This window comes from Cervus canadensis, chromosome 4 (assembly GCF_019320065.1).
Source record: "Cervus canadensis isolate Bull #8, Minnesota chromosome 4, ASM1932006v1, whole genome shotgun sequence".
Lineage (NCBI taxonomy): Eukaryota > Metazoa > Chordata > Mammalia > Artiodactyla > Cervidae > Cervus > Cervus canadensis.
The window spans coordinates 70,236,646-70,261,062 of NC_057389.1; the positions used below are offsets into that span (position 1 = coordinate 70,236,646).

The window sequence follows — 24,417 nt, forward strand, 5'->3', positions numbered from 1 at the left end:
GGAGAATAATGAAAGAAATATTATTTATTGAAATAATGGTCATTGAAAGGTGTGTATATTATTACTTATTTGTTAGCACTTTCACTGTTTATTGGGTTGCCCAGAACTTTGTATGGATTTTCCCAAATGAACTTTTTGGCCAACCCACTATTATGGATTGTATGTTTCAGTCTTTCATAAGAACTGGCATAAGTGCCTATCTCTAGTACATGTCTACAGAATTTTGAGGCATTTGAGTTGGATTTTAACACACAACACACGCACATACATACATAAAATCTGTTAATTTATTACATTGTTTCCAAAGAGTCATTTCATTTCACACATTTTCACCAGAAAATAACATAAACGTAACAATTAAGTGTTGAATTGACTGGTATATTAAATATGCTCTGCAATTTAGTAGCTGTTTAACCTCGGGCAAGTTACTTAATCCTTATGAATTTCAGTTTCTTCATCTGTAAAATAGGAATAGTATTATCTGCCTCACAGGGCTCTAAGGAAGATCAAATACTCATTGTTTGTGAAGTACATCATGCTCTATAAATGCTGTCCGCTGCCATCTTCATCATCATCACTAAAAATTTTTTGGGGCTAATGAATAAATAAAGCTCTTTGTTTTAAACCAAAACTGTTACCAACTTTATTTCTTAAGGAAATTAACCTTTCCTCTTTTCTTTCAATCTTTCTCCCTCTTATTTCTTGATCGTGTTTTTCATATGTATGCTTAGTGGGCATAGGGAGGTAAAGGATAGCCTGGAAAGTCTTTTATTTTTTTTCCCCCCTGTGAACTAAGGAAAACATTCCTTTAGGTTTAGGGTAATAATCTGGAGCTCACTGGTATGGACTGGACTGCTCCATAAGGGAAAACACACCTATACATTCTCACACACAAGTATATGTTCTCCAGTGTACCTTCACTTTATTTCTCATGACTCTTGTGTGTGAAATCTGAGTAGCTATGTGAAATTTACAGGTTGGAAGGGTACTGTTTTTGACCCCTCTACTGGATATCCTTTAAGCATCATCACGTTGGCAGTGATGAACTTTGGGATGCTTGACTTTGGGTTGCTTGAGTCTTCCCGGCTTCTTTGTTATGTCTTCAAAATGTGTCTGTGTCCGTTATATTTTTAGGCAGTAGGCATGAATGAGTAATGCTTCAAGTAAAAGAGTCATGTTTTTAATTCATATTATTGAGGAAATCCATACCTATGTGAGAGCCAGCTCATTTGAGACAGAGGCTTGATTGAGCACATTTGTATTTTTCTGTTTGCTGCTGTTTTGAAATTTTGAATGGACATTTGATTACCCTTAGGCTAGGTTGTAAAGAAGCCTCCTGCCAATGCAGGAGACCTAAGAGATGCTGGTTTGATCCCTGGGTCAGGAAGATCCCCTGGAGGAGGGCATGGCAACCCACTCCAGTATTCCTGCCTGGAGAATCCCATGGATCCTGGTGGGCTACAGTCCGTAGGTTACAGAGTCGAACACGACTGAAGTGACTTAGCACTCACACGTGCATGACTTGTACGGCTAGAGAACCATTTTCATTAACAGGGACTTGGGAAGAGAACTGCAGCACGCAGGTATACAAGATATTTTCTTTTTGTTTGCAGATTTAAGTGAACCTCTTTGTCTGTATTGCCTGTCTCTCCTGTGGCAGTTTTATGGGTTTGGCCCCTATTCCTTATACTTTGTAAACAGTAGACACGTAATGGGATGTACAGTTATGATCAACCTGGATGGAAACACGCCCTCTCCACGGGATGTGTGCCCCATCCCTGAAGGGCCAGAGAACCACCACACCGCTGTGCCCTTCATGAACTGATGCTGGGAGGCTTTACTTTTTCTCCGTGTTTCTATGATCTGTCATTCTGTTCTTTGTACTCTTGTTATATCTGATTCCTTGATGTTAATTTTTATATAACTCTGGTTATTAAGGACACACACTCCTCTTCCCCCAAACATTTGGTCTCTTCTGAAACGAGAATTTGGAAATTCTAGACAGGTTAGAATATTAGGTTAAAGGAACACGAGTATGGAATGTGTTTTAAAAACCAGATTGGTTAAAGGAAGGGAGAACTTTTATTAAAAGGAAGATTGAAAGTTATCACTGGTTAGTGTATGATGCAGAGTATCGTGAAGGACAAAGTTGTTGTGCTTAAGAAATTGTCATTTTTTTTAAAAACAGGAAACAGGTAAAATTCTTTCATATGTATGCTTTATAGTGTAGTTATTTTGAAAGTACACATTATTAAAATAATTCTGAGAGGATTAGAGTCAGTGCAAATTGTAAGAGAATATTTTGATAGTATTTACTTTTAAGCTGCTAAACTGAAAACTTACTGTAATGTAATTCAGTGTAAAGTGTGGTTTCTAAGAATCTCTCTCTTCTCCTTCCCTCCCAACATACACATGAAAAGGGTAGCCTGCAGTGAAGTTTTAATTGCTATCACTTTAGATAACATTGTTGTACTGACCTCCTTTCTCTTAGAACATTTCTGTCTCAAGGCTTTCCTGTTTTGCTACTAATTTTATCATGGAAACTGGATGATGTTAGCTTTTCTTATAGTACGTTGATATATATTCTAGTCGTTTTCAGTTAATTTTCATAGTGTTTGTCTACTGATTTAGCAAAGTAAGATTATTTTCCTATTCCACACATAGCTCAAAACAAGTTTTCTGAGTTTTTTGGCTTTTCTTTTTTTTTGGTTTATTTCATTAGGGGGCAGTAGAGCTCTTTGCTTACCTAATCTCTGGCACTCAAAATGTTATTTGAAATAACATTCAAAGTAATTTGTGAAGTCAGTAGTTGTGGGAAATGCTAAGTGTTTACATTTCTAATCTGTATATAACAATAGAGTTCTCTTGTTTCCATCAACAAAATTAGTGCCTGTTAATCAGATATGTACAGAACAAATAAATGAAATCATTATGATTTCAATGTTTGCTAATTTATTTGTGATCATTTGCCAAAATGAAATTTATTAAAACGCCTTCCACACTGTTGATTTTTTGGTTACCTTCTGTCACTTGTATTAATTTCTTTATGAGAGAAGAGAATACAATATTCCCAAAGATAGTTGAATGGCTGTGTTAGATTAGAGAATAACTAATTCCAGACTAGTCATAGACAGTTGAAATTTCTTTGTTTATAGAGAATAGCAATTTATACGTAACAGATCTGGTAATTTTGAATGGCATCAACACTTTAACTTTGAATATCCTAAAAACACTAAAATATTTGAATTTTACTGTTAATCTTTCATTTTCCTCATTAAATTTGCTGTTGAGAACAATCATATTTTGTTAATACAGCAATTCTAAATTCTTTTTGTACATCTCTTAAGAAAGAATCCTTGTGTTTCATTCTTTTTTTCTTCTTTATTTTGAAACAGCTGAGATAAAATCTTGACAAGAAAGCTTTCTAGACTTTATCTAACTGTTCAGTTGGTTTGTGCTCACGTTGTAGAAGGTTAATTATGATCTCCAGTGAACTTAGGACTTTTAATACTAATTTTAAAAATTAGAGGTCTTCATTCTTATTTGCAAAATGTATGACAAATTCTATTTAGATTGAGAAAAGGGGGAAAAGCCTTTTTTTAGTGCTTACTCTATGCAGAGATGGGCTTACCTCTTTTAATATTTAAAACATGTCTTCCAGGTATAAATTCTTATTATTATCTGTATTTTATAGATAGATGGAGAAATGGAAACATGTATAATTAATTTATTTTCCTAGATTATTCCTAACTAATAAACAAGGCTTCCCTACTTAGTAACTCAGTCAGTAAAGTATCCGCCTGCAATGCAGGAGACCTGGGTTCAATCCCTGGGTTGGGAAGATCCCCTGGAGAAGGAAATGGCAACCTACTTCAGTATCCTTGCCTGGAAAATTTCTCGGACAGAGGAGCCTGGCGGGCTCTAGTCCATGGGGTCACAAAGAGTTGGACATGACGGAGTGACTAACACACAATAAACAAAGTTGGGATTTGAAGTCAGGCAGTTTTATTTCTGAGTCTTATGCTATACTTATTGCTAGGATACTGTATCATTTTGCTTATTTAATAATTTAACACTTATCCTGTAATATGTGTATATGTTTCAGGGTATTGAGAGCTTTTCTAAAGTGCAATGATTGTTTTATTATTGTTGTTCTTCATAAAAGTATAGTTATGTGGATTCTAAATTTCCTTTGCATTTTCTTATTTGATTAAGTTGGAACAATCATATACTTAAGTCAAAGGAAGACACTAATATATTCCTTTATATAGTAAGTAAGGTTGTATGTTTTGATGTTATCCCAGTCAGTAGAGGCTGTAGTTATTGACAGACCTTATTGTAAGGGCTGTATGACATCATTGATGTTGATGTGTTATGAACAAAGAAATAGGGTATGTCATTAAAAACACATCCTTAGCTCTATATATGACACATTTTTCAGTAAGAGAAAAGCATATGTGGTTCAAATCGTGAGCTCTTTGTATTAGAACTTTAAAGTATTTTGCTTTCCTTAAGGACAGTGTTCATAGTGACTGATTCTGGAGGACCTTCAGATTTTTCTGAGCTGCTTTGATGAGCAGGTCTAAATTTTACAAATGCTGTATTTTTATTAATCTAATATCTGTATAGTGAATATGTTTCAACATATTCTCTTGATAATTTAAGTTCATTTTTCTCTGTTACAGTAGCTATACATATATTTATAATGGATATTTTGGAAAATATAGGAAAAAAGCCAGTTAAAATCATGTATAATTCTAGAACCCACTTCACTTTTCACCCATAGGCTTGTTATGTTTTGCTGTATGACCTTCCAGCTGCTCTTTCTTGTACCTTTGTTATGAGTGATTTTTTTAAAAATAGTGATGTTTGCTTTTGGTTTGGGAGAAAGAATTGAAGTTTTGTTATTACTCCTCAATACTAGATGTGGTATGAGAAGATAATCTCTTTCATCAGTCAGAATTTTTTTCCCTTTTATACAGTATACTATCTTATGATCTGAAAAGTTACTCTGTAAAGTCTTGGGTTTTTTACTCACTGATTCTGATCAGAAATTTATAAAATGAGCTTTGTCTAATGAGCAGGTCTGTGTCAAGATACTAACTTTTATTTGTGTCATTTGGGATGGTTTTATTCAGGGTTCAGAAAAATTTTGAGATTGGTCAGTGGTTTTACTTTTGAAATGAAATGATTGATGAATATTGCTTATCTCTTTAAAAGATTTTTTGGGTCTTTTTTAATTACCTAAGTTATAAATGTTTATTGTGAAAATTTTAGAGATATCGAAAGAAAAACTCAGATTTACCCTGACTATGCAGACATCTTTTATTTCAGTGTTTGTTCAGTAGAACTTTCTTTTGAAAGTCTTCTTTTATTTTATTTTTTGTCTTCTTTGATTTTATATTCTGCTTTTTTCCGCTTAACTCTGTAACAGATCTTTTCCATATTCAAATGAATGAATGAATGAATAAAGCATCTTTGGAATTTACGGTTATTCTTCAGGAGTATAATTACTGGGTGAAGGGTGTAAACAAAAAAAAAGATCTGACTATAGTTAGATAATAGGCTTTTCATAATCATTCTAGGAACATTTTAGTTTGCCTTTGAGGGATTTAAAATCTTCTAGAGAAAGGTATAACATTACTATCTCAAAAATAAGTTCTTTGATAACTAGTTAATAATTATACTTTGGGTAATTTTAGGAGAACAGTGAAAACCCAGGTATTTTTATAATATTATAGAGCCCTCTCATTTATAATTTCTTTATTCTAATAGTGTACACATTAAACAAGCTTTTGTTATATGTGTTCTACATTATTAAAGAACATGTGGAAGCAATCTTATAAAATATTCTAGCAGCTAGCTTAGAGAAAATAAAACAGCCCCTATTTGGTAGACAATTGCACATATACTTTGGAAAAAAAAAGCCTAGTTCTTTGGAATCATATTTACTTATTTAAATATTTCTAAGACTTTGTGGCTGTGGTTTTCTGATTCTTAATTTTGTTTTCTATCCTTTTTCATTATGATGAATTTCTCAATGATAGTATCCTTTAAGTTGTCATGTTTTCTAAATGAGAGCAATACAAAAGTGTCTTTCCTCAATTTAGTGGGTTTTTATTTTTTTATTTTTTGGTTTATTTTTAAGTTTCCTGATTAATATGACTTTCTGAAAGATCATTAGTATTCAAGTATATTGAAGTGTTCACATCATATGTGTATAAAGTCCTTGATATCACAAAATGAACCCCTTTGATGTAGGTGAAGAGTGTGTATGTGTAGGCCTTTATCTGTATTTTAGGCTGCCTCATGGAAAGTGCATATTTATCCATAATAAGACTTTCTAAGCTAGCAAAAATATTGTTTTAGACACTATATATCTTTGAGTGAAAACAAAGTATTAATACAAAGAGTATGATGGTAGTTAGATTAAAAATGTCTTGTAGGAGTAAATCCTTTTTTTAAAAAATACCCCATTCATGCATTTCATAATTTTAAAAAATCTTTTTACTGAAATTCTTTTCAAAAATTTTGTGAAATTCCAAAGTAGGGAGACAAATAGTATCACCCTCACTTGCCTTTCTTAGCTTCTGAACTTCTTTATTTTTTGAAATCCAGTGGCAATTGATAATTGTAGAATTCCTCAAATATAGTATATTTGAGTACCTTTAAATTTTCTTTAAAATATTTTTATGGATTAGAAATAATACTAATGTAAATGAGTGGCTTAAGTATTTTGAAATAAAAGTGTTAACAATGAATTAGACATCTAAACAAATAAAATGCTGGTAAGTTCAGTAAGTTAAATAAGCACACGTCTAAAATATCTCAAATTCAATTCAAGAAACACTTATTAAACACATTTATTATGCATGGGATAGGCCTAGTGGTAAAGAATCTGCCTGCCAATTCAGGAGAAAGCAGGAGACATCGGTTCGATTCCTGGGTTGGAAAGATCCCTGGAGGAGGAAATGGCAACCCGCTCCAGTATTCTTGCCTGGGAAATCCCATGGACACAGGAGCCTGGTGTCTTAGAGTCCATGGTGTCACAAAGAGTTGGACACGACTGAGCGCCAGAACGCATACACACACATGCATGGGATACTTGGCAAGGTATTTTTGATATAGACAGGTTTTACTTTCCATCGTGGGGCTTATGGTCTAAAAGGGAATACATGTTCTAAGCCTGTAAATGTAAGTTTAGTGATTGTTACAAAGAGGAAATACTGAAACTGTGGAAACTGACAGCAAGGAGTTGGAGACTGCACCAGAAAGGGGAGTTTGAGGGGGAGGAAGAGCAGCTGAAAAAGGAGAGAGCCTTAGCTTTTGAGCTTGCTGAGTGTGAGATAGCTGAGAGATTCAGCTAGAGATTTTTGGATGGCAGTTGGTGAGGTAGGGGGCGGGTTATACACCAGAAATTGAGCCTTGGAAATCATTGAGGTTTTGATTATAATTTCAGTTAAGAGATGGAAGAGCTTAGTCGCCTCGGGAAGGAGTATAGAACCTTATGAATTCCCAAGTTTAAAAGGCAAATAGAGCTGGAGGAGCTTTTCACAGTGATTGGGAAAGGAGCAGCCAGCAACTGAAGGGAGAGAGCATTTCCTGGAGGGCGAATTACTTTACATGGTGTAATAGGTAAAAGAGAGAATTAAAGTTACTAATTTAACCCTCACAGCTGGGAATTAGGCACTAATATTTTTCCTAGTTTGTAGATTGAGAACCTAGTCTCAGTGGTTAAATATCTTTCCCTAGATTGGAGACCAGGTTCGATCCCTGAGTTGGGAAGATCGCCTGGTGAAGGGAATGGCTACCCACTCCAGTATCCTTCCCTGAAGAATTCCATGGACAGGGGAGCATGGCAGGCTACAGGCCACAGGGTCACAAAGAGTCGGACACGACTGAACCACTGACTCTTTCAGATTGGATTTTAAAAAGTGATGTAGGCAAGATTTGAACTTAGGTTCTCCTGCCACAATAGCCTGAACTTAAAGTCACCACATGGTAGTTAAAAAAAAAAAATGAATTTAGCGTCATGGGGGTCACTGGTGATCACTGTGTGGGGCAGGAGAAGGAGGTGTTTCAAGATGGAAGGCGGTATTGAATACTATTCAGAGGTCGGGAAAGAGAAGAGCAGACATCTGTGTGACTGTTGGATTTGATTAGATGGACTTCGCTGATAACCTGGACAATTGTAATCTCAGTAACAATTGAGAGGGAAAAGAATCCTGACTGGAATAAATTGAGGAAAGAAAATGAGGTAAGAAAGTGAAAGCAAAATAGAATAGTCAGTCAATGTAGAGGAATGTGGATTCAGTGGCTGAAGATACTAGAGAAGGTTTGTATGCCAGTGCCACATCCATTGGGGAAAAAATTGATGCTGCTGGACAGAGAAAGGTATGAGTTTCTTAAGAAAGGGAGAAGATAAGAGGGCCAGAGCACAAATGAAACCGTTGGACTGTGATGAGAGTAGGAACATACTATTTGTTGTAACAGCAAAAAACACAGAATGGACCAGGTAGGTCGTTTTGGTGGTAGAAGAGAAAGCTGTAACTGACTGCTTCTGTTTTCTGAATGTAGTTATTTGTTCGGGGAGCAGATAGGTCTTCGAGTTTTGAGAACAGAGGAAAAAGTATGAAGTAGTTATTTTGGATATTGGGAAAATGAACACCCTAGTTATTTTAGACTATTTCACTGTTACTGACCAGTGCTCATTGCCCATTTGAGCTTTGTGACCACGAATTTGAAACGAGAACTGTTGAAAGGGTATATATTTTCTTTCATCCATTTTTCGTTGCTCTAGTGCAGATGTGAAGTAGGTAGACATTTAGGTTTAATCAGGGTTTCATCTTTGCCAAGTATATCAGATGAAGAGAGAAAGGGACAAAGGATTGACTTTGCATACAAGGGAGTGATTTTGGTGATGGACCACAGATTCTAAATCAGGTCAGTTGGAAAGTGAGGATATAGTGTCTGTTGGGAGTGGCATGGTGGTGAGTGAGAAACTGACCGATGATAGAACTGGAACCCGTGCCGCACCCTCGTTAGAGTCATTTGTGGTTCAGAGGACCCTCAGACGCCTTAGTTCCAGGATCACTCAGGAGTTTTGTGTTTGAATCTTCAGACCTCTTGACTTGGTCAGGTGTATAGCTTATTCTTTAAAATGGAGAACATAAATGTGAAGGCTGCCGTCTGGTCTCTGAACTTTGTCCCCTGCATCAACTTGGAAACTGAAGTGGTCTAAATACAAGATTTATTCCATATCATAGGAGTTCTTAATGTGTGACTAGTGGCTACTACTTGATCTGTTACTTCTTTGGTTGATGATATACCCAGTCTGGTGGAAAATACTGGAGTAGTTCATAGTGAACCCTCTCTTCCATGATACTATACCTGGAAATCAGTTAAAATGTAAACTTTTTTTTTTTTTACTCTTAGGTAAATATTAACTACATCTTTGATGGCTTTCTGAATTGCTCTTTGAAAGCTAATATTCTGATTTTGGCATGGTATGTAAATTTTAGATTCAAGAAGACAAAGTAAAGATGACTAGATTATTTTCTTATGAGTAATTTGCATTTTTGAATGTTGAATTCAGGCCTAATAATTTTGACAGAAGAGGAACTGGCAAACACTTTCCTGGCCTAGTTTAAATGAGATTTTAAGCATGTTTGGTGTTAGGTATCATATAAAAGCTGAAGTTTATATATCTTGAATATGTTATGCAAATTGTATTTCTTTCAGATTTCTTTCTTTGTATGAGAATTATTTAGGGGAAATTAAACTTTTTTTTTTCCAGTTTTCCATGATTTCTTTTTTTAAAAAATTAATTAATTAATTAATTATTATTATTTTTTATTTATTTATTTTTATTAGTTGGAGGGAAGTTAAACTTTTATGAAGAGGAAGAATCAATTTTCCTGTATAATACATTTCTCAGAACAAATTATTGGGCACTATTGGCTGTTTTTATGGTATTTGGAAAAGTGAAGATTTTTCTAATAAGTTCACATATAAAATTCTTTATATGTTATTACTTTCTGAACTTTTCAACTGTCTTTAATATTTATCTAAAATTACTAATCTTTTGAATAAATCTCATATTTGTATATGAAGTACTTTAAGGATTTAATTAAATCCCCAAATTTTGTATCACCTGACTACTTACTTGGAAATGTTGCCATTTCAAAATGCCTAATGATTGTGAATCTGATTTGGCTATTTTCTTGTTAGTTTTTAACATTAACTCAGCATCATGAGTTCTCTGTTTTAATTCTAGAGCTGGATGGTGTTTTTGAGGATCTGAAGGTAGTTGTTCAGTTAGTGCACGGAAAATAGCCAGTTTCATTCACCACATCATTTAATCGAGAATGGTGTCCATAGGCAGTGGGAACATATAACAACTAGGGCCACAGATGGAATAGGGTTGGTAGAGCACTTATTGTGTCACTTATCTCACCTCCTGCTACTAGCAAAAACAAAGAGAATTAATATAATCTACTTTTTACAAACCTTGATAATTTGCTTGTTTCAGGAAGGTTTTGATCCCCATGTCTAATTAATGAAGTAACATATACACCATTTTTAAAACATCATATTAAGCTTTAAAAAATTTTTTTGTTGATGTTAATCTGGAGTTTATGTAAAATTTACTTATACTCTATAACTGTGCTATTAAAACATCAGTGAAACTCTGTATATTTTTTGTTGTTATTGTTGTCATTAGTTAACCAAAACATATAGCTGACAAATTATACATAATGGGTGAAGATGAAATGTAATAACAAGTAAATGTATAGAAAGAAATTCTTACTTATTAATTTCATCTTTAAAGGGCAATTTTATCCAAACTCATTTTAGGGAATTTTAGTTTTATCTCTTTTTTATTCCTTTGTATTTTGCTAGATTTACATGAGTAATTTATATTGTAGAAAAATCAGAAAATGTAAGAAAATAAAATTCATCTATAATTCTATCTAAAGATAATAATTTTGAATGACATACTTAATTGGCATATAGCTTTCTAAATCTATCAATTATAAATTAGTTTCCCCCCGCCATGAAATATTACATTATAAATATCTTTGTCAATAGATGAATTTTTAAATGGCTGTGGAATATTCTATTTTTTGGTAAATATGGTTTATTTTTTCTAGTAATTATTTAGCAATATATTTGCTTTAAAGCCATGTCTAAGCCAGTTGACAGATACTAATATATTGACTGAAGTGAGGGAAGTAGATCATAGAAATGCTATCCATGTATTAGAGAAGATTTTAGTAGCTGCTGGAGTATTTATATTGCAGGATAAACTGTTTTTTCTAATAATCATGTTTCAACATATAGTTTAAACATATAGTGCCTTTTAAAATTGTCTATGTGTGATTACTAACTGATGATGTTCTCAAATGAAGAGAATTTGCTCCCTCCTTTCCTTTCTTTCAGTCTGAATTTGGCAATAAGGAGTTCATGATCCGAGCCACAGTCAGCTCCCGGTCTTGTTTTTGCTGACTGTATAGAGCTTCTCCATCTTTGGCTGCAAAGAATATAATCAGTCTGATTTTGGTGCCGACCATCTGGTGATGTCCATGTGTAGAGTCTTCTCTTGTGTTGTTGGAAGAGGGTGTTTGCTATGACCAGTGCGTTCTCTTGGCAAAACTCTATTAGCCTTTGCCCTGCTTCATTCTGTACTCCAAGGCCAAATTTGCCTGTTACTCCAGGTGTTTCTTGACTTCCTACTTTTGCATTCTAGTCCCCTATAATGAAAAGGACATCTTTTTTGGGTGTTAGTTCTAGAAGGTCTTATAGGTCTTCATAAAACCATTCAACTTCAGCTTCTTCAGCGTTACTGATCAGGGCATAGATTTGGATTACCATGATATTGAATGATTTGCCTTGGAAATGAACAGGGATCATTCTGTCATTTTTGAGATTGCATCCAAGTACTGCATTTCGGACTCTTGTTGACTGTGATGGCTACTCCATTTCTTCTAAGGGATTCCTGCCCACAGTAGTAGATATAATGGTCATCTGAGTTAAATTCACCCATTCCAGTCCATCTTAGTTTACTGATTCCTAGAATGTTGATGTTCACTCTTGCCATCTCCTGTTTGACCACTTCCAATTTGCCTTGATTCATGGACCTAACATTCCAGGTTCCTATGCAATATTGCTCTTTACAGCATCGAACCCTGCTTCCATCACCAGTCACATCCACAACTGGGTATTGTTTTTGCTTTGGCTCCATCCATTCTTTCTGGAGTTATTTCTCCACTGATCTCCAGTAGCATATTGGGCACCTGCCGACCTGGGGAGTTCATCTTTCAGTGTCCTATTTTTTGCCTTTTCATACTGTTCATGGGGTCCTCAAGGCAAGAATACTGAAGTGGTTTGCCATTCCCTCCTCCAGTGGACCACATTCTGTCAGACCTCTCCACCACGACCCGGCAGTCTTGGGTGGCCCCACACAGCATGGCTTAGTTTCATTGAGTTAGGCAAGACTGTGGTCCGCGTGATCAGATTGGCTAGTTGTCTGTGATTGTAGTTTCAGTCTGTCTGCCCTCTGATCCCTTCTCTCAGGGCCTACCGTCTTACTTGGGTTTCTCTTACTTTGGACTTGGGGGTCTCTTTTCATGGCTGCTCCAGCAAAGCACAGCCGCTGCTCCTTACCTCTGATGCGGGGTAGCTCCTCTCGGCCTCACTTCTGTGCAGTCGCATGAAATTAAAAAGATTCTTACTCCTTGGAAGGAAAGTTATGACCAACCTAGATAGCATATTAAAAAGCAGAGACATTACTTTGCCAACAAAGGTCCGTCTAGTCAAGGCTATGGTTTTTCCAGTGGTCATGTATGGATGTGAGAGTTGGACTATAAAGAAAGCTGAGCACCAAAGAATTGATGCTTTTGAACTGTGGTGTTGGAGAAGACTCATGAGAGTCCCTTGGACTGACAGGAGATCTAACCAGTCCATCCTAAAGGAGATCAGTCCTGGGTGTTCATTAGAAGGACTGATGTTGAAGCTGGAACTCCAATACTTTGACCACCAGATGGGAAGAGCTGACTCATTGGAAAAGACCCTGATGCTGGGAGGGATTGGGGGCAGGAGGAGAAGGGGACAACAGAGGAAGGGATGGTTGGACGGCATCACCGACTCGATGGACATGGGTTTGGGTAGACTCTGGGAGTTTGTGATGGACAGGGAGGCCTGGCGTGTTGTGGTTCATGGGGTCACAAGAGTCAGACATGACTGGGTGACTGAACTGAACTGAACCTCCTTTCTTTCCCCATTCCCCTTTTTTCTTTCTTTCTTTTTTTTTTTTTTATAAACAAGCAAAAGTGCAGTTTCTTTCAGAGTTACTCCATTTTATCTCAAGGAGTTCCAACCTATCCATCTTTAAAGGGCAATTTTATCCAAACTTAAAATACTGCCACTTCTTTGGTAAAGGCAATATAATAAAAGCTCCCAAAATAACCCTTTAATAACTTTCAGCAATAAAACAAATAGAATTATTCATATGCAACTTTATTTATAGAATGAGCAAAGGCTGATGGAATTTTCCAGCAAAAAGAGATCTTAGGTGGATTTGGCAATGGATTCTTAGATATAATACCAAAAGCGCAAATGACAAAATAGGTAAATTGGACTTCATCAGAATTAAAAACTTGTGTGTCAAAGGACATTATGAAGAAAAAGGAAAGGTAACCTAAAGAATGAGATAAAATATTTGCAAATTATATATCTGATAAGGAATTTCTATTTAGAATATGTGAAGAACTCCTAAAACTTACCAACAAAAAGATAAACAACTCAAAGAATGGGTAAAGGACTTGCATAGACATTTCTCCAAAATAGGTATACTGATTGCCAATATGCACATGAAAAGATACTCAACATCATTAGTCACTAGGGATACACAAAACAATGAGATATCACTTGACACCCATTAGGATGGCTTTAACTAAAACAATAAAATAAGTGTTGGTGAGGATATGGAGAAATTAGGACCCTCATATATCACTGGTGGAAATGTAAAGTGGTGCAGCCACTATGGCAAATAGTTTGTTACTTCCTCAGAAATTTAAACATAGAATTATCAAATGACTCAGCAATTTCACTCCTAGATATATACCCAGAAGAAGTGAAAACAAAGACTCAAATAAGTACATCTATATACATGTTTATAGTAGTACATAATAGCAGCCCAAAAGGTGGAAACAACTTAAATATGCCCATCAATGGATGAATGGATAAACAGGTAGTATATACATAAATGGAGTATTATTAGCCATAAAAAGAAATGAAGTTTTGATTCATGCTACAATATATATGTACCTTAAAAATCTTTTTCTTAGGGGAAGAAAAGCCACTGACTTGTATACTTTAAATGGATTAAAATAGTACATTTTAGAGAGAGAAAGGCTGACTAGGAATATTTTAACCCTCCCAGTTTACTGATCAGAAGACTCAGGCCCAGTGAGGTTAAATGATTTATCACTTGATTATTGGCATAGCCAGATAAGACCCTAGTCTGACAGAATGGGGGGAACAGAAGATTTAAAGTGAGATGATTGAGTTTAAATTCTTAGACTGTGGGCAAAAATCAGAGTTCTTCTGCAGTAAATTGCTCAATTTGAACATGTGGTTGGTAATACCTGCCTCTTAAGATTATTGATAGGATTACATGAGGTATCTGTGAAATGCCTATTAGAATGACTGTCACATAGTAGGAACTTAGTGTAATTGAATTTGAATTTGAAGTGCTATAGTTTAATATTGTATAAAGAACATAAGTTATTCTGGAAAATATTTTTAGGAAAAGATTACTTTAGAAGACAGTTGACACTGGCTTGATGGCTTATATAGTATTTTGCTCTTACTTAAAAAATTGTTCAGTGTTACAATATTCTCCTTTGTGACCAGGCTGTTGGAATTGAGATTGAATTATCTGTAGCCATCATTTTTTAACAAATTACTGTTTCTTTTCTTTTAATTAGTAGAAAAGATTCCCAAATGAATAAAGAGGAAGAATGCCACTTCCTTAATTACTAATATTACATTATAGGCTACTTGAACTCCCTGTGGGATTTTTTTTTTTTTTTCACCCACAGTGACCTTTTATAGAGTATGTGCTCTGAAGGAACAAGTCCACAGGGGTAGTATGGCATTGTGCCAATTACAAATGTAATTTTCTATTATATTAAACCATCTTTGCTTTTATATCACTATTCTGAATTATAATACTTTGTATTTACTTTGTAGCTTTTAGCTACAAGGCTCAAAGCTCTACAGAGTCTCAAAGCACTCCAGTGAGGTAGGCATACTATAATCATCCTTTTTAGTTAAGAAAAGGGGAGGATGATATTATTTGTTACTGCTATAATAACAGAAGAAATAGTCTGCTAAAAATGTGTCACTGGTTATAGGATTTGTTGTTCAGTCACTAAGTCGTATCCGGCTCTTTTGCAACCCCATAGAGTGTAGCCTGCCAGGCTCCTCTGTCCGTGAAATTTCCCAGTCAGTACTGGAGTGGGTTGCCATTTCCTTCTCCAGGAGATCTTCCCAACCCAGGGATCTAACCCACTTCTGCATTTTCAGGTGGATTCTTTATCACTGAGCCACCAGGGAAGCAGTTATAGGATAGTCTTACTTTTAAGAAATGAAAAGTTCTTCTGCCTCATGTAAATAATGTTTAGATTTTTATCCACATTTTACTTGTTTGGGTATTTTTTCTACTTTTCAACTGATTGTACTGTATGTTAACCTTCTTTGACTCTAAAGTATAAGAAAATATGAACACTGTAAGCATGTACCTAAAGTAGTTTGATTGAATGATTTACATTTATCAAATATTTTGTTGTAGACAGGGAAGTAATTTATAGATTTATTGACAAATTTATATTTAGATATAGCTTGTAGATTTCTTAGCTTTGAGATGGGTATTGTGTATTCACTTATAAGTTAATTATAGTCACCTCCTTAGATATTTTAGGTTGGCATGCTAATGACTAATACTAATAATAAGACTGCTGCCATTAAGTGTATTTACACTTCTCTTTTATGGTACACATGTCCTTTATGAATTAAGTTCTACCTATAGGACTATTACATAGAATAAGAACAAGTTTAAAAATATGTTTTAAAATGGGATCTAATTAATGGTAATTCCTAAAAAAAAATAAAGATTCCTCATAAGGAAATTTTATTTATTTAAGAAGTACACTCATAAGTTGCTTTGGGTCAGTTCTTATGGATTAGGACCTTTTTGGAGGTTGAGAGGACAACTAATTTCTTCATGATATTATATGAAATTTGCAGGTGGCCAAGATATCTCATTGTCTCTTTTGTAAGTGCTGCCACTTTATATTTTTCTGAATTCTAGATGTTCTAGGTAGATGGAGCTCATCAAAGCTGAGTGTCTTGATGGCTGCAGTGCATAGAGAGTAAGTGCTATGTCTGGTAGTACCACATTTAAACAATTAAGAAGATAATGATAATAGATAACCTTTATTGACTGTTTAATATATGCCAGGTATCCTATGTGCTTTTATACTTTGTCTCATTGGACCCTTGAAATTAATAAACAATAAGTCACGTTTTTTAATTTGCTCAGAAGGACTGAAAATAATGTACAATTTAATAAAGTAGCCACTATGCTTCCACAGTGATTACTTTGCCATCTGTCTTTAGTGAGGTCCATGACTAGTGCCTATTCTCATAGTCATTATGGTTTTATCTTTTTCTTAAACATTTTGTTTTGATAGTCATGAAGCTCTCCTGAGGGTAGGTGATTTACCTCTGTTTGCCAAGTGTGAGGGGTGAGAGAATGACCTTGATACAGGATTGCATTGAGAGTTGTTCCTGTTCTTTTCTGGCAGGGCTGTCTGGGTGAAGTACTCACAGTACTCGGAAATCAGGGCATTGCTGGTAGGAAAATAGAGTCTGTACTGGATTTTTCTAGACTATAACTGCTCAGTTGAAGTCCGAGTAGGTAACAGGTTAGCTAATATATTGATTGACTGCTTCTGCTCTTGGGGCAGTCAAGCAGTGTGTGGGGGACCTGGAGGCCTTAGCCTGTCACCTAACCTCAAGCTGCCTTGTTGGTTAACCATATTGTAGAGTACAGTGAGAAACCTGTATGTGGGTCAAGAAGCAGCCATTAGAACTGGACATGGACCAACTGACTGGTTCAAAATTGGAAGAGGAGTACGATAAGGCTGTATATCATCACCTTGTTTATTTAACATATGTGCAGAGTACATCATGTGAAATGCCGGGCTGGGTGACTAACAACCTGGAATCAAGATTGCTGGGAGAAATAACAGCAATCTCAGATGTTTAGATAATACCACTGTAATGGCAGAAAGTGAAGAGGAACAAAGAAACTCTTGATGAGGATAAAAGAGGAGAGTGAAAAAGCTGGTTTGAAACTCAGCCTTCAAAAAACTAAGATCATGGCATCTGGTCCTGTCACTTCATGGCAAACAGAAGGGGAAAAAGTGGAAGCAGTGACAGTTTATTTTCTTGGGCTCCAAAATCACTTCAGATGGTGACTGCAGCCATGAAATTAAAAGATGCATACTCCTTGGTAGGAAAGCTATGACAAACCTAGACAGTGTATAAAAAACAGAGACATCACTTTGCTGGCAAAGGTCCATATAGTCAAAGCTGTGTTTTTTCCAGTAGTCATTCATGGATGTGAGAGTTGGACCATAAAGAAGGCTGATTGCTGAAGATTTGATGTTTTTGAATTGTGGTGGTAGAGAAGACTCTTGAGAGTCCCTTGGACTGCAAGGAGATCAAACCAGTCAATCCTAAAGGAAATTAACCTTGAATATTCATTGGAAGGACTGTGCTGAAGCTCCAATACTTTGGCCACCTGATGTAAAGGGCCAACTCATTGGAAAAGACCCTGATGCCTAGAAAGATTGAAGGCAAAAAGAGAAGGGGACGACAGGATGAGATGGTTAGTAAGTCTCACTGACTCAATGGACAGGAATTTGAGCCAACTCTGGGAGATAATGGAGGCCAGAGGAGCCTGGGATCACAAGGACTTGGACATGACCTAGCGACTGAACAATAACAACAAGTATAAACAGCATCATTTTTTGTCAGTGCCAGAATGTGAGTTAGGCCTTAGGGAACTATTTCAGAAATGTGAAGCAGTAGAAATTATATAATATTTTATCTTTTTAAAATATCTAATTCTCTCCTATTTAATTGCTGATGAGATGTTGAATTTAGAGCTTGAACCTTATAGTTAGCAGCTTAACGGCAGCCACTTGCACAAAAGTATAAACATTTCCTAACCAGATTGTGTTTACCAATCTGTAGTGTCAGTTGATGGAGGACAAACTTGACCTGTTTACTTGAGAATGCTTTTCACCTCCAATTTTCTTTTTGGGGAAGTTTGGCTTACAAGTAGTTTTAGCTAATTATTGAAACTCTGTGACATAAAATTTCTTTCAGAGAGTTTATAATTAATTTAAGTTACATTAAGCAATTCGTAATTCACGTTGGCCCAAGTCTTTACATTCAAAGAGTGCCTTTATTAACCCACATAGTTTCCCCTAATCCTCATTTCTACAGGTTCTCCTATAAAACTTATTTTTATTTTTTGCATATTAATGTTAAAAAGAGTGATGGATGGTTTCCTCTGTTGTTTTTTTTTCCTTTTACATATGCAGAGTCTTACGGAGAGATGGGTTTTACAGTCTCTAAGGTCAGTGTAGAAGGTGATGATCTCATAGAGATAAGACTCTAATTTGAGGAGGGAGAGGAAATTCCTTAGGAAAGTACCACATAGACTCTCAACATAACATTTCTTAGTAAGTCAGTTCCAGTCATATTATTTTTCTTCAGAGGTTTGTTGGAACTGTTGGCTGTTTCTTTAGTTGGTCATTTAGATTTGGAGTGCATGTTTGTCTTTTAGCCCTAAAATCACCTTAGCACTTATGAGACGTCAGCATCCATTGACTGAGGAAACAGAAGATTCACATTTTCCATCTCACACTCACACTAACTCCAGGACTTACCCTTATTCAAGGAATAGTGGACCTAATTGCTTGCATTTTTAAATTGGTATTCTGTCTCTGTTTGCCAAGTGTATAGTTGAAGTTATATAAGTGAATTGTGGTTAAATTCACATAAATATGTCACTGTGTTGTATTAACTGATAACTTGTGTCTGCTTTGTCCATTTTCTATTTTACTAACTTGTGCATTCAGATTCTTCAGGTTCTCTTGTCCTAGAATTTAAAAGTACTACTGTGTACATTAAAGAAGGCCACCTACCTGTTACCAATCTCTTACTGATTTATAGGCTTAAAGCCTGTTAGAAGAGATAAAAGTTTCTTAAACATAAATTCACTGATATTCTATATTTGTCAAATAAGTTTAGTCTTATAAAAATCTTGTAGGTGAACAAATATTCAGTGTGTCCAAATGAAAAATGGAAGGGATAAGATAGTATAGATGATAGGTACTAACTTTAAAATTGACTAGGAGGCATGTGCTGTATTGACCTGCTACTGCTACTGCTAAGTCACTTCAGTCGTGTCCGACTCTGTGCGACCCCATCCCTGGGATTCTCCAGGCAAGAACACTGGAGTGGGTTGCCATTTCCTTCTCCAATGCATGAAAGTGAAAAGTAAAAGTGAAGTCGCTCAGTCATGTCCGACTCTTCGTGACCCCATGGACTGCAGCCTACCAGGCTCCTCCATCCGTGGGATTTTCCAGGCAAGAGTACTGGAGTGGGGTGCCGTAGCCTTCTCTGCTATATTGACCTAGTTGGTGCCAATTTGAAGAATTCTAGTGTGATTCCCTGTTTTCCTTCAAATTGTATTGAGTTGGGTTCTGTTGCTGCAAGCCAAGTTATTTTAATTGAATTTAGATTCAGGCATGACTGTCTCCCATGGCTTCTGTTCTTGTAGGCTCTACTTATGCTGCTTTGTACAGTAGGGGTTTGCCTTTATTTATATTCATAGTATTAATTTTTCATTTTAGGTCATTAAAACATGTCACATTCATTAGTATCATAATTAGAAAATCAATTATCCTCCTAACTTAAGGACCAAAAGATTTGAGAACAACTGTGGTATTTAATTTCTTATATTTTAAAAGGTCTGACTGAAGATTTTAATTTTAATTTTGTCCCCTTGTTAATATTGTTGTAGGGAGGTTTAGTCTTTGTTACTAAATACACACCTTATTAAATCAGTGTGTGTCCTGGGACAAGACATTTTTCTGGATCCTGGTGATTTCTACCATCCAGCTAAAAACCAACTGTTACATTTGATAGATAATAGAGAATAAGGTGGAGGACTTTGGAGTTGGCATTGACATGTAGTAAAAAGATCACAGACTTTGGGATCACACTGTTTACGTTTTGGGGACTAGTTGAAGAATGTTGGGCAGGATACTCACTTGATTGAAACTTAAGTTCTGGTCTGAAAGTTTGGACAGTAATAGCCACCTCCCAAGGTTTTTCTGGAATTGAATACTGTGTGTGTGTTCAGTCGTGCGCTCCTTTGCGACCCCTGGGACTGTGGCCCGCCAGGCTCCTCTGTCCTTGGGATTTCCCAGGCAAGCATACTGGAGTGGGTAGCCGTTTTCTCCTCTAAGAGATCTTCCCAACCCAGGGATCGAATCTGCCTGTTCTTCGTCTCCGGCTTTGGCAGGTGGATTCTTTACCACTGCACCACCTGGGAACCCCTTAAATATGGTAGGAAGTGTAAAAGCATCTATTACAGTACAGCACATTGATATCTTCATTTCTTAAAGAGATCTTTCCAGTTTAGGGCCGGAGAATCAAAATGCCTAGCTCTTTATAAGGCCTTTATCAGCTGTTTATAAGGCCTTTTTATTGTTGAGTTTTGCCCAAAGTGGAACTAGTTGTGAAAGTAGAAAGCATAAAGAAGATAATTCCTTCTTATCCTTTTTTTTTTTTTTTAGGTACTAAATGTTGGCCTTTTTATTAAACACAGTGTCTTCAAGGAGTTATAGCTAAAAACAATTATGTAAAAAAGTAAAAATGTTAAATATAATTGAGGCAACTAGGCTACGTTCTCTTCTAGATACAGAATGCATTATAAATTATAAGCATACTTCATTTTATTGCATTTCAACTTACTGTACTTTGCAGATACTGTGTTTTTTACAAACTTAGCTTAAGACCAAGGAAAATACTGAAATGTAGCAGTTAAAAGCAGTTATCGGGCTTTGCTGGGGGGTGTAGAGCAACTCTCCCTGTCCTGTCACCCTTGGACACAGATCCTCATCACCAGCCAAGGGAAGGTAGCTTTTCCCAGATCTTTATCCTTCTAAGTCCATAACAAGGGCATACCACATGAAATGCTTAAAGAGGTACTCTACAGAAACTATCAGTGCAATATCCTTCTATTCAATACAATTAAAATATTAAGTACCTCCTGAAATAAGATTGTACTTTAAGTTGTATTTTACCCGTGAAATAAAAAGAATCACACATATATATGAGTCAGCTCCCAGAAGACAGGGACCAGAGCTACCTTGTTCACTACTGTATTCCCCTCACTAATAGGCACCTCTATGTAATGGATACCCAATAAATACGTGTACAATGAATGAGTCAATCTACTCAGTTCCTCTTCAGAGCCTTTACTATTGCTCATCCTAGACAGGCCAACTCTCCCTTCACAACGCCTCTCTAGCACTGTAACAGTGTGGGAGGAGATCACCTACAGGCCAGTACCTATGTTCAGATGCACAAGAACGTGTCTGGCAAAAGTCTGAAGTAGAAGGAGAAGCAGGAAGAGACTTAGTCAGTTTAGACGTGCAAACTGGAGACCCGCTAGGCACACCGTGAGGCTTCTTTTGCCGTGACCTCGAGTGTAATATAGGGGTGTCCCGATCAGAACTTCCTGAGAAGGCACTGAAAAGTTTCACATTTTCTGAGTTCTGGTGGTCAAAGGTAGTCATATTTAAAAACTGTTGCTTTAACCAACTGGCTCTTTCTTCTTCAAATGCCTTTCTCTCCAATCCTAGGCGAATAGCTGCTTCTGTAAAGCTTCGTCTTTCCTTCTCGAAATTCTTTTTCTGCTCTTTAAATAGGGACCATTCTTCTTTGAGGCGTTCCTTTTCTTCCAACAAGTAACAGTCTCGTAGCAGTGAAGTGGTGTCATCATCACATGCAGTAGCGAGCTGCTGCAAAAGTTGCTGCTGAGTTTTAATCATCTCTTTACACTGCTGAATTTCTAACTCGAGTTTTTCAGTTTCTTGTTCATGGTCTTGTCGTGAGATTACATCTTCATCGTTAAAACCTTCTAAGAGTACCTTTGAAACTTGGTTATCAAGTTTTTCTACGTGACTTTTCAAAATTCTCCACTGTTTCCTGATGCTGTTGGTAAGTTGCTCTCTCACAGTCTCACAGGAAAGGTCCCATATACTCTCTCTACTCAGTTCCCCAGCATCCTCTTCAACATCAGAGATAACAGTTCCTGTACTATCATCTGCTCTTTCTCTAGGTTTCTGCTTTTGGGGAGAAAGAAGAGAAATCATTTCCTTTTTCATTTGCTGAAGAACCTTCTTAAGTTCAGCATTTTCCATTAGGATTTGTTTCTGACGATATTCATAATCATTCAAGAGAATTTTATACATTTCATCTTCGTTCCTGGCTTCAGTTTTACCCGTCCTCCAGGAGCCTCTTTTCCCATCAGCTCTCCCCACGTAATTTAAAACTTCCATAGCAATTTTTTTATCCTTCTTGTTCATAACAAGTTGATGTAAACGTTCCTTTAGTTTGTTATATTCACGCTCTTTTCTCTTCATATCATGATTATATTGAGTAGCTCGACTTGCAATGATATTTTGTAATTTCTGCACCTCATCTTTCTCATTTTTCAGTAGCTGATGCAAATTCCTATTCTTGCATTGTAATTGTCTGTCTCTTTCCTGAAGACCAATCATTTCTCTCCTGGAGGTTTCCAGTTGTTCCTTAAGTTTTGCATAGCAGTTCTGTAGATGGTCCATATCGCTTCCCAGTTTCAGATTCTGTGTTTCCACATTTTCCTGAGCTAGAAGGTTCTTCCGCTGAAGTACAAGTAGCTCATTCATGCAATTTAAAACAGCAACTATATTTAATTCTCTCTTTGTCTCTTTACCTTTGGAGTCTTCATATAATGAAGGAAAACCGAAAGTAGTCAATTCCTGATCAAGATATGAGATACTTTGCTCAATATTCTCTTCTGTGCAAAAGGCACTAAAATAACTGTGCACATTTTTTGATAAAGGTATTGAAGAACATAGCACTTGCTGTGAGTATAAACTTGATGGAGACATCTTTGTTTCTGAGGTATATTGAGAGATAGTTTTGCTTTCTGAAGACAGACCTGGATCTGTAACAGTCATCCAATCTCCCATAGCAATCACCAGAGCCAGGATACCTGAGGAACCAATTCAGCAGTGACACATTCACCCCAACTGCTGTCAGTCTTCTATGTAGGCATTTCCTTCACGACCCCCGGCTGTGGCGGGGAAGCACCGCTCGGAGTACTAAACCTGCTCGCGCAGCCCGGAGGCTATCCTTTTTTTTTAAAAAAAAATATTCTTTTTATCTTTGGGGTAAATTTAGGGAGAAAATGTTTAAGGGAAGATTAGGTATATTAGAAGACCTTGCTGAATTTTGTTCTTTGGTGCTGGTGACCTTTTGCTAGCAGTTTGAAAGTGAAAAAGGTTAATAAAGCTGTACAGTAAAACAATCTGACTAAAAATAAAGCTGCATACTTAATAGAAAGCCTGCCCCTCTGCTTAAAACTGGGAGAATATAAGTTTGCATGTTTGATGAATGTAGAACTTTCATAAGAGTTGTGACTTTACCTGTTCAATTTTAAAATAAAAAAGTTCAAAGTGTACAGATTTCCAGGTAAGGGTATAAATTATTATGGGAAAGTGTGTATAAAATAGAAATTAGAAGGTTATGGGCAGCCTAATGTTACATCTATAATGAAGATATAAAAAATTAAGTGAAAATATCTTCCAGTTTTGTATTTTTAACCAGAGAAAAGTTATTTTCTGTGACTACTTTTATTTACAAAAAACAGCCACTGACTTGCTTCTAAAAAAATTTAGATTATTTAAGTCCTGTAAGAATTTCATCTGAAATAGTTTTAGCAGCATGCAGTATCAGTAATCATCGTGTGAAGTCAGCATGTTTGGCTCTTCTAAAACTGGTTTGAAATTTGCTTGTGCAGTTTTACCCAGTTACATTGGTGACCTTGACAGACTACCAGTCACAGCAGTGTTCTGTGAAAGAAGTTTCAGTAAACTGTAGTTAATTTAAAATTACTTATGATTGTCACTTAGTCAAGAGAAATTGTTTAACATGGCATTTCCCTCAATTGAAAATACCATAAGCAAAGAAGTAGATTTTAAAAATATTACTGGTGAA

General features: G+C 36.1%; 2 protein-coding genes across 6 annotated transcripts in view; one reads left to right on the plus strand and one right to left on the minus strand.

Annotated features, from left to right (window-relative positions):
- Positions 1-24,417, plus strand: part of COMMD10 (COMM domain containing 10) — a 179,872-nt gene that overhangs the window by 29,679 nt on the left and 125,776 nt on the right. The window lies entirely within an intron of this gene.
- On the minus strand, positions 21,302-23,542 carry LOC122440062 (afadin- and alpha-actinin-binding protein-like). Of its 2 annotated transcripts, XM_043465845.1 has the most exons (2): positions 23,178-23,311; positions 21,302-23,140 (listed from the first exon to the last, which is right to left on the minus strand). In XM_043465845.1, the coding sequence occupies exon 2, from the start codon at positions 23,082-23,084 to the stop codon at positions 21,666-21,668; it is 1,419 nt and encodes a 472-aa protein (XP_043321780.1). In that variant the 5' UTR covers positions 23,085-23,140; positions 23,178-23,311; the 3' UTR covers positions 21,302-21,665. The 2 variants fall into 2 exon arrangements, with proteins under 2 accessions (XP_043321780.1, XP_043321779.1); XM_043465844.1 differs by having other exon boundaries at positions 21,302-23,542.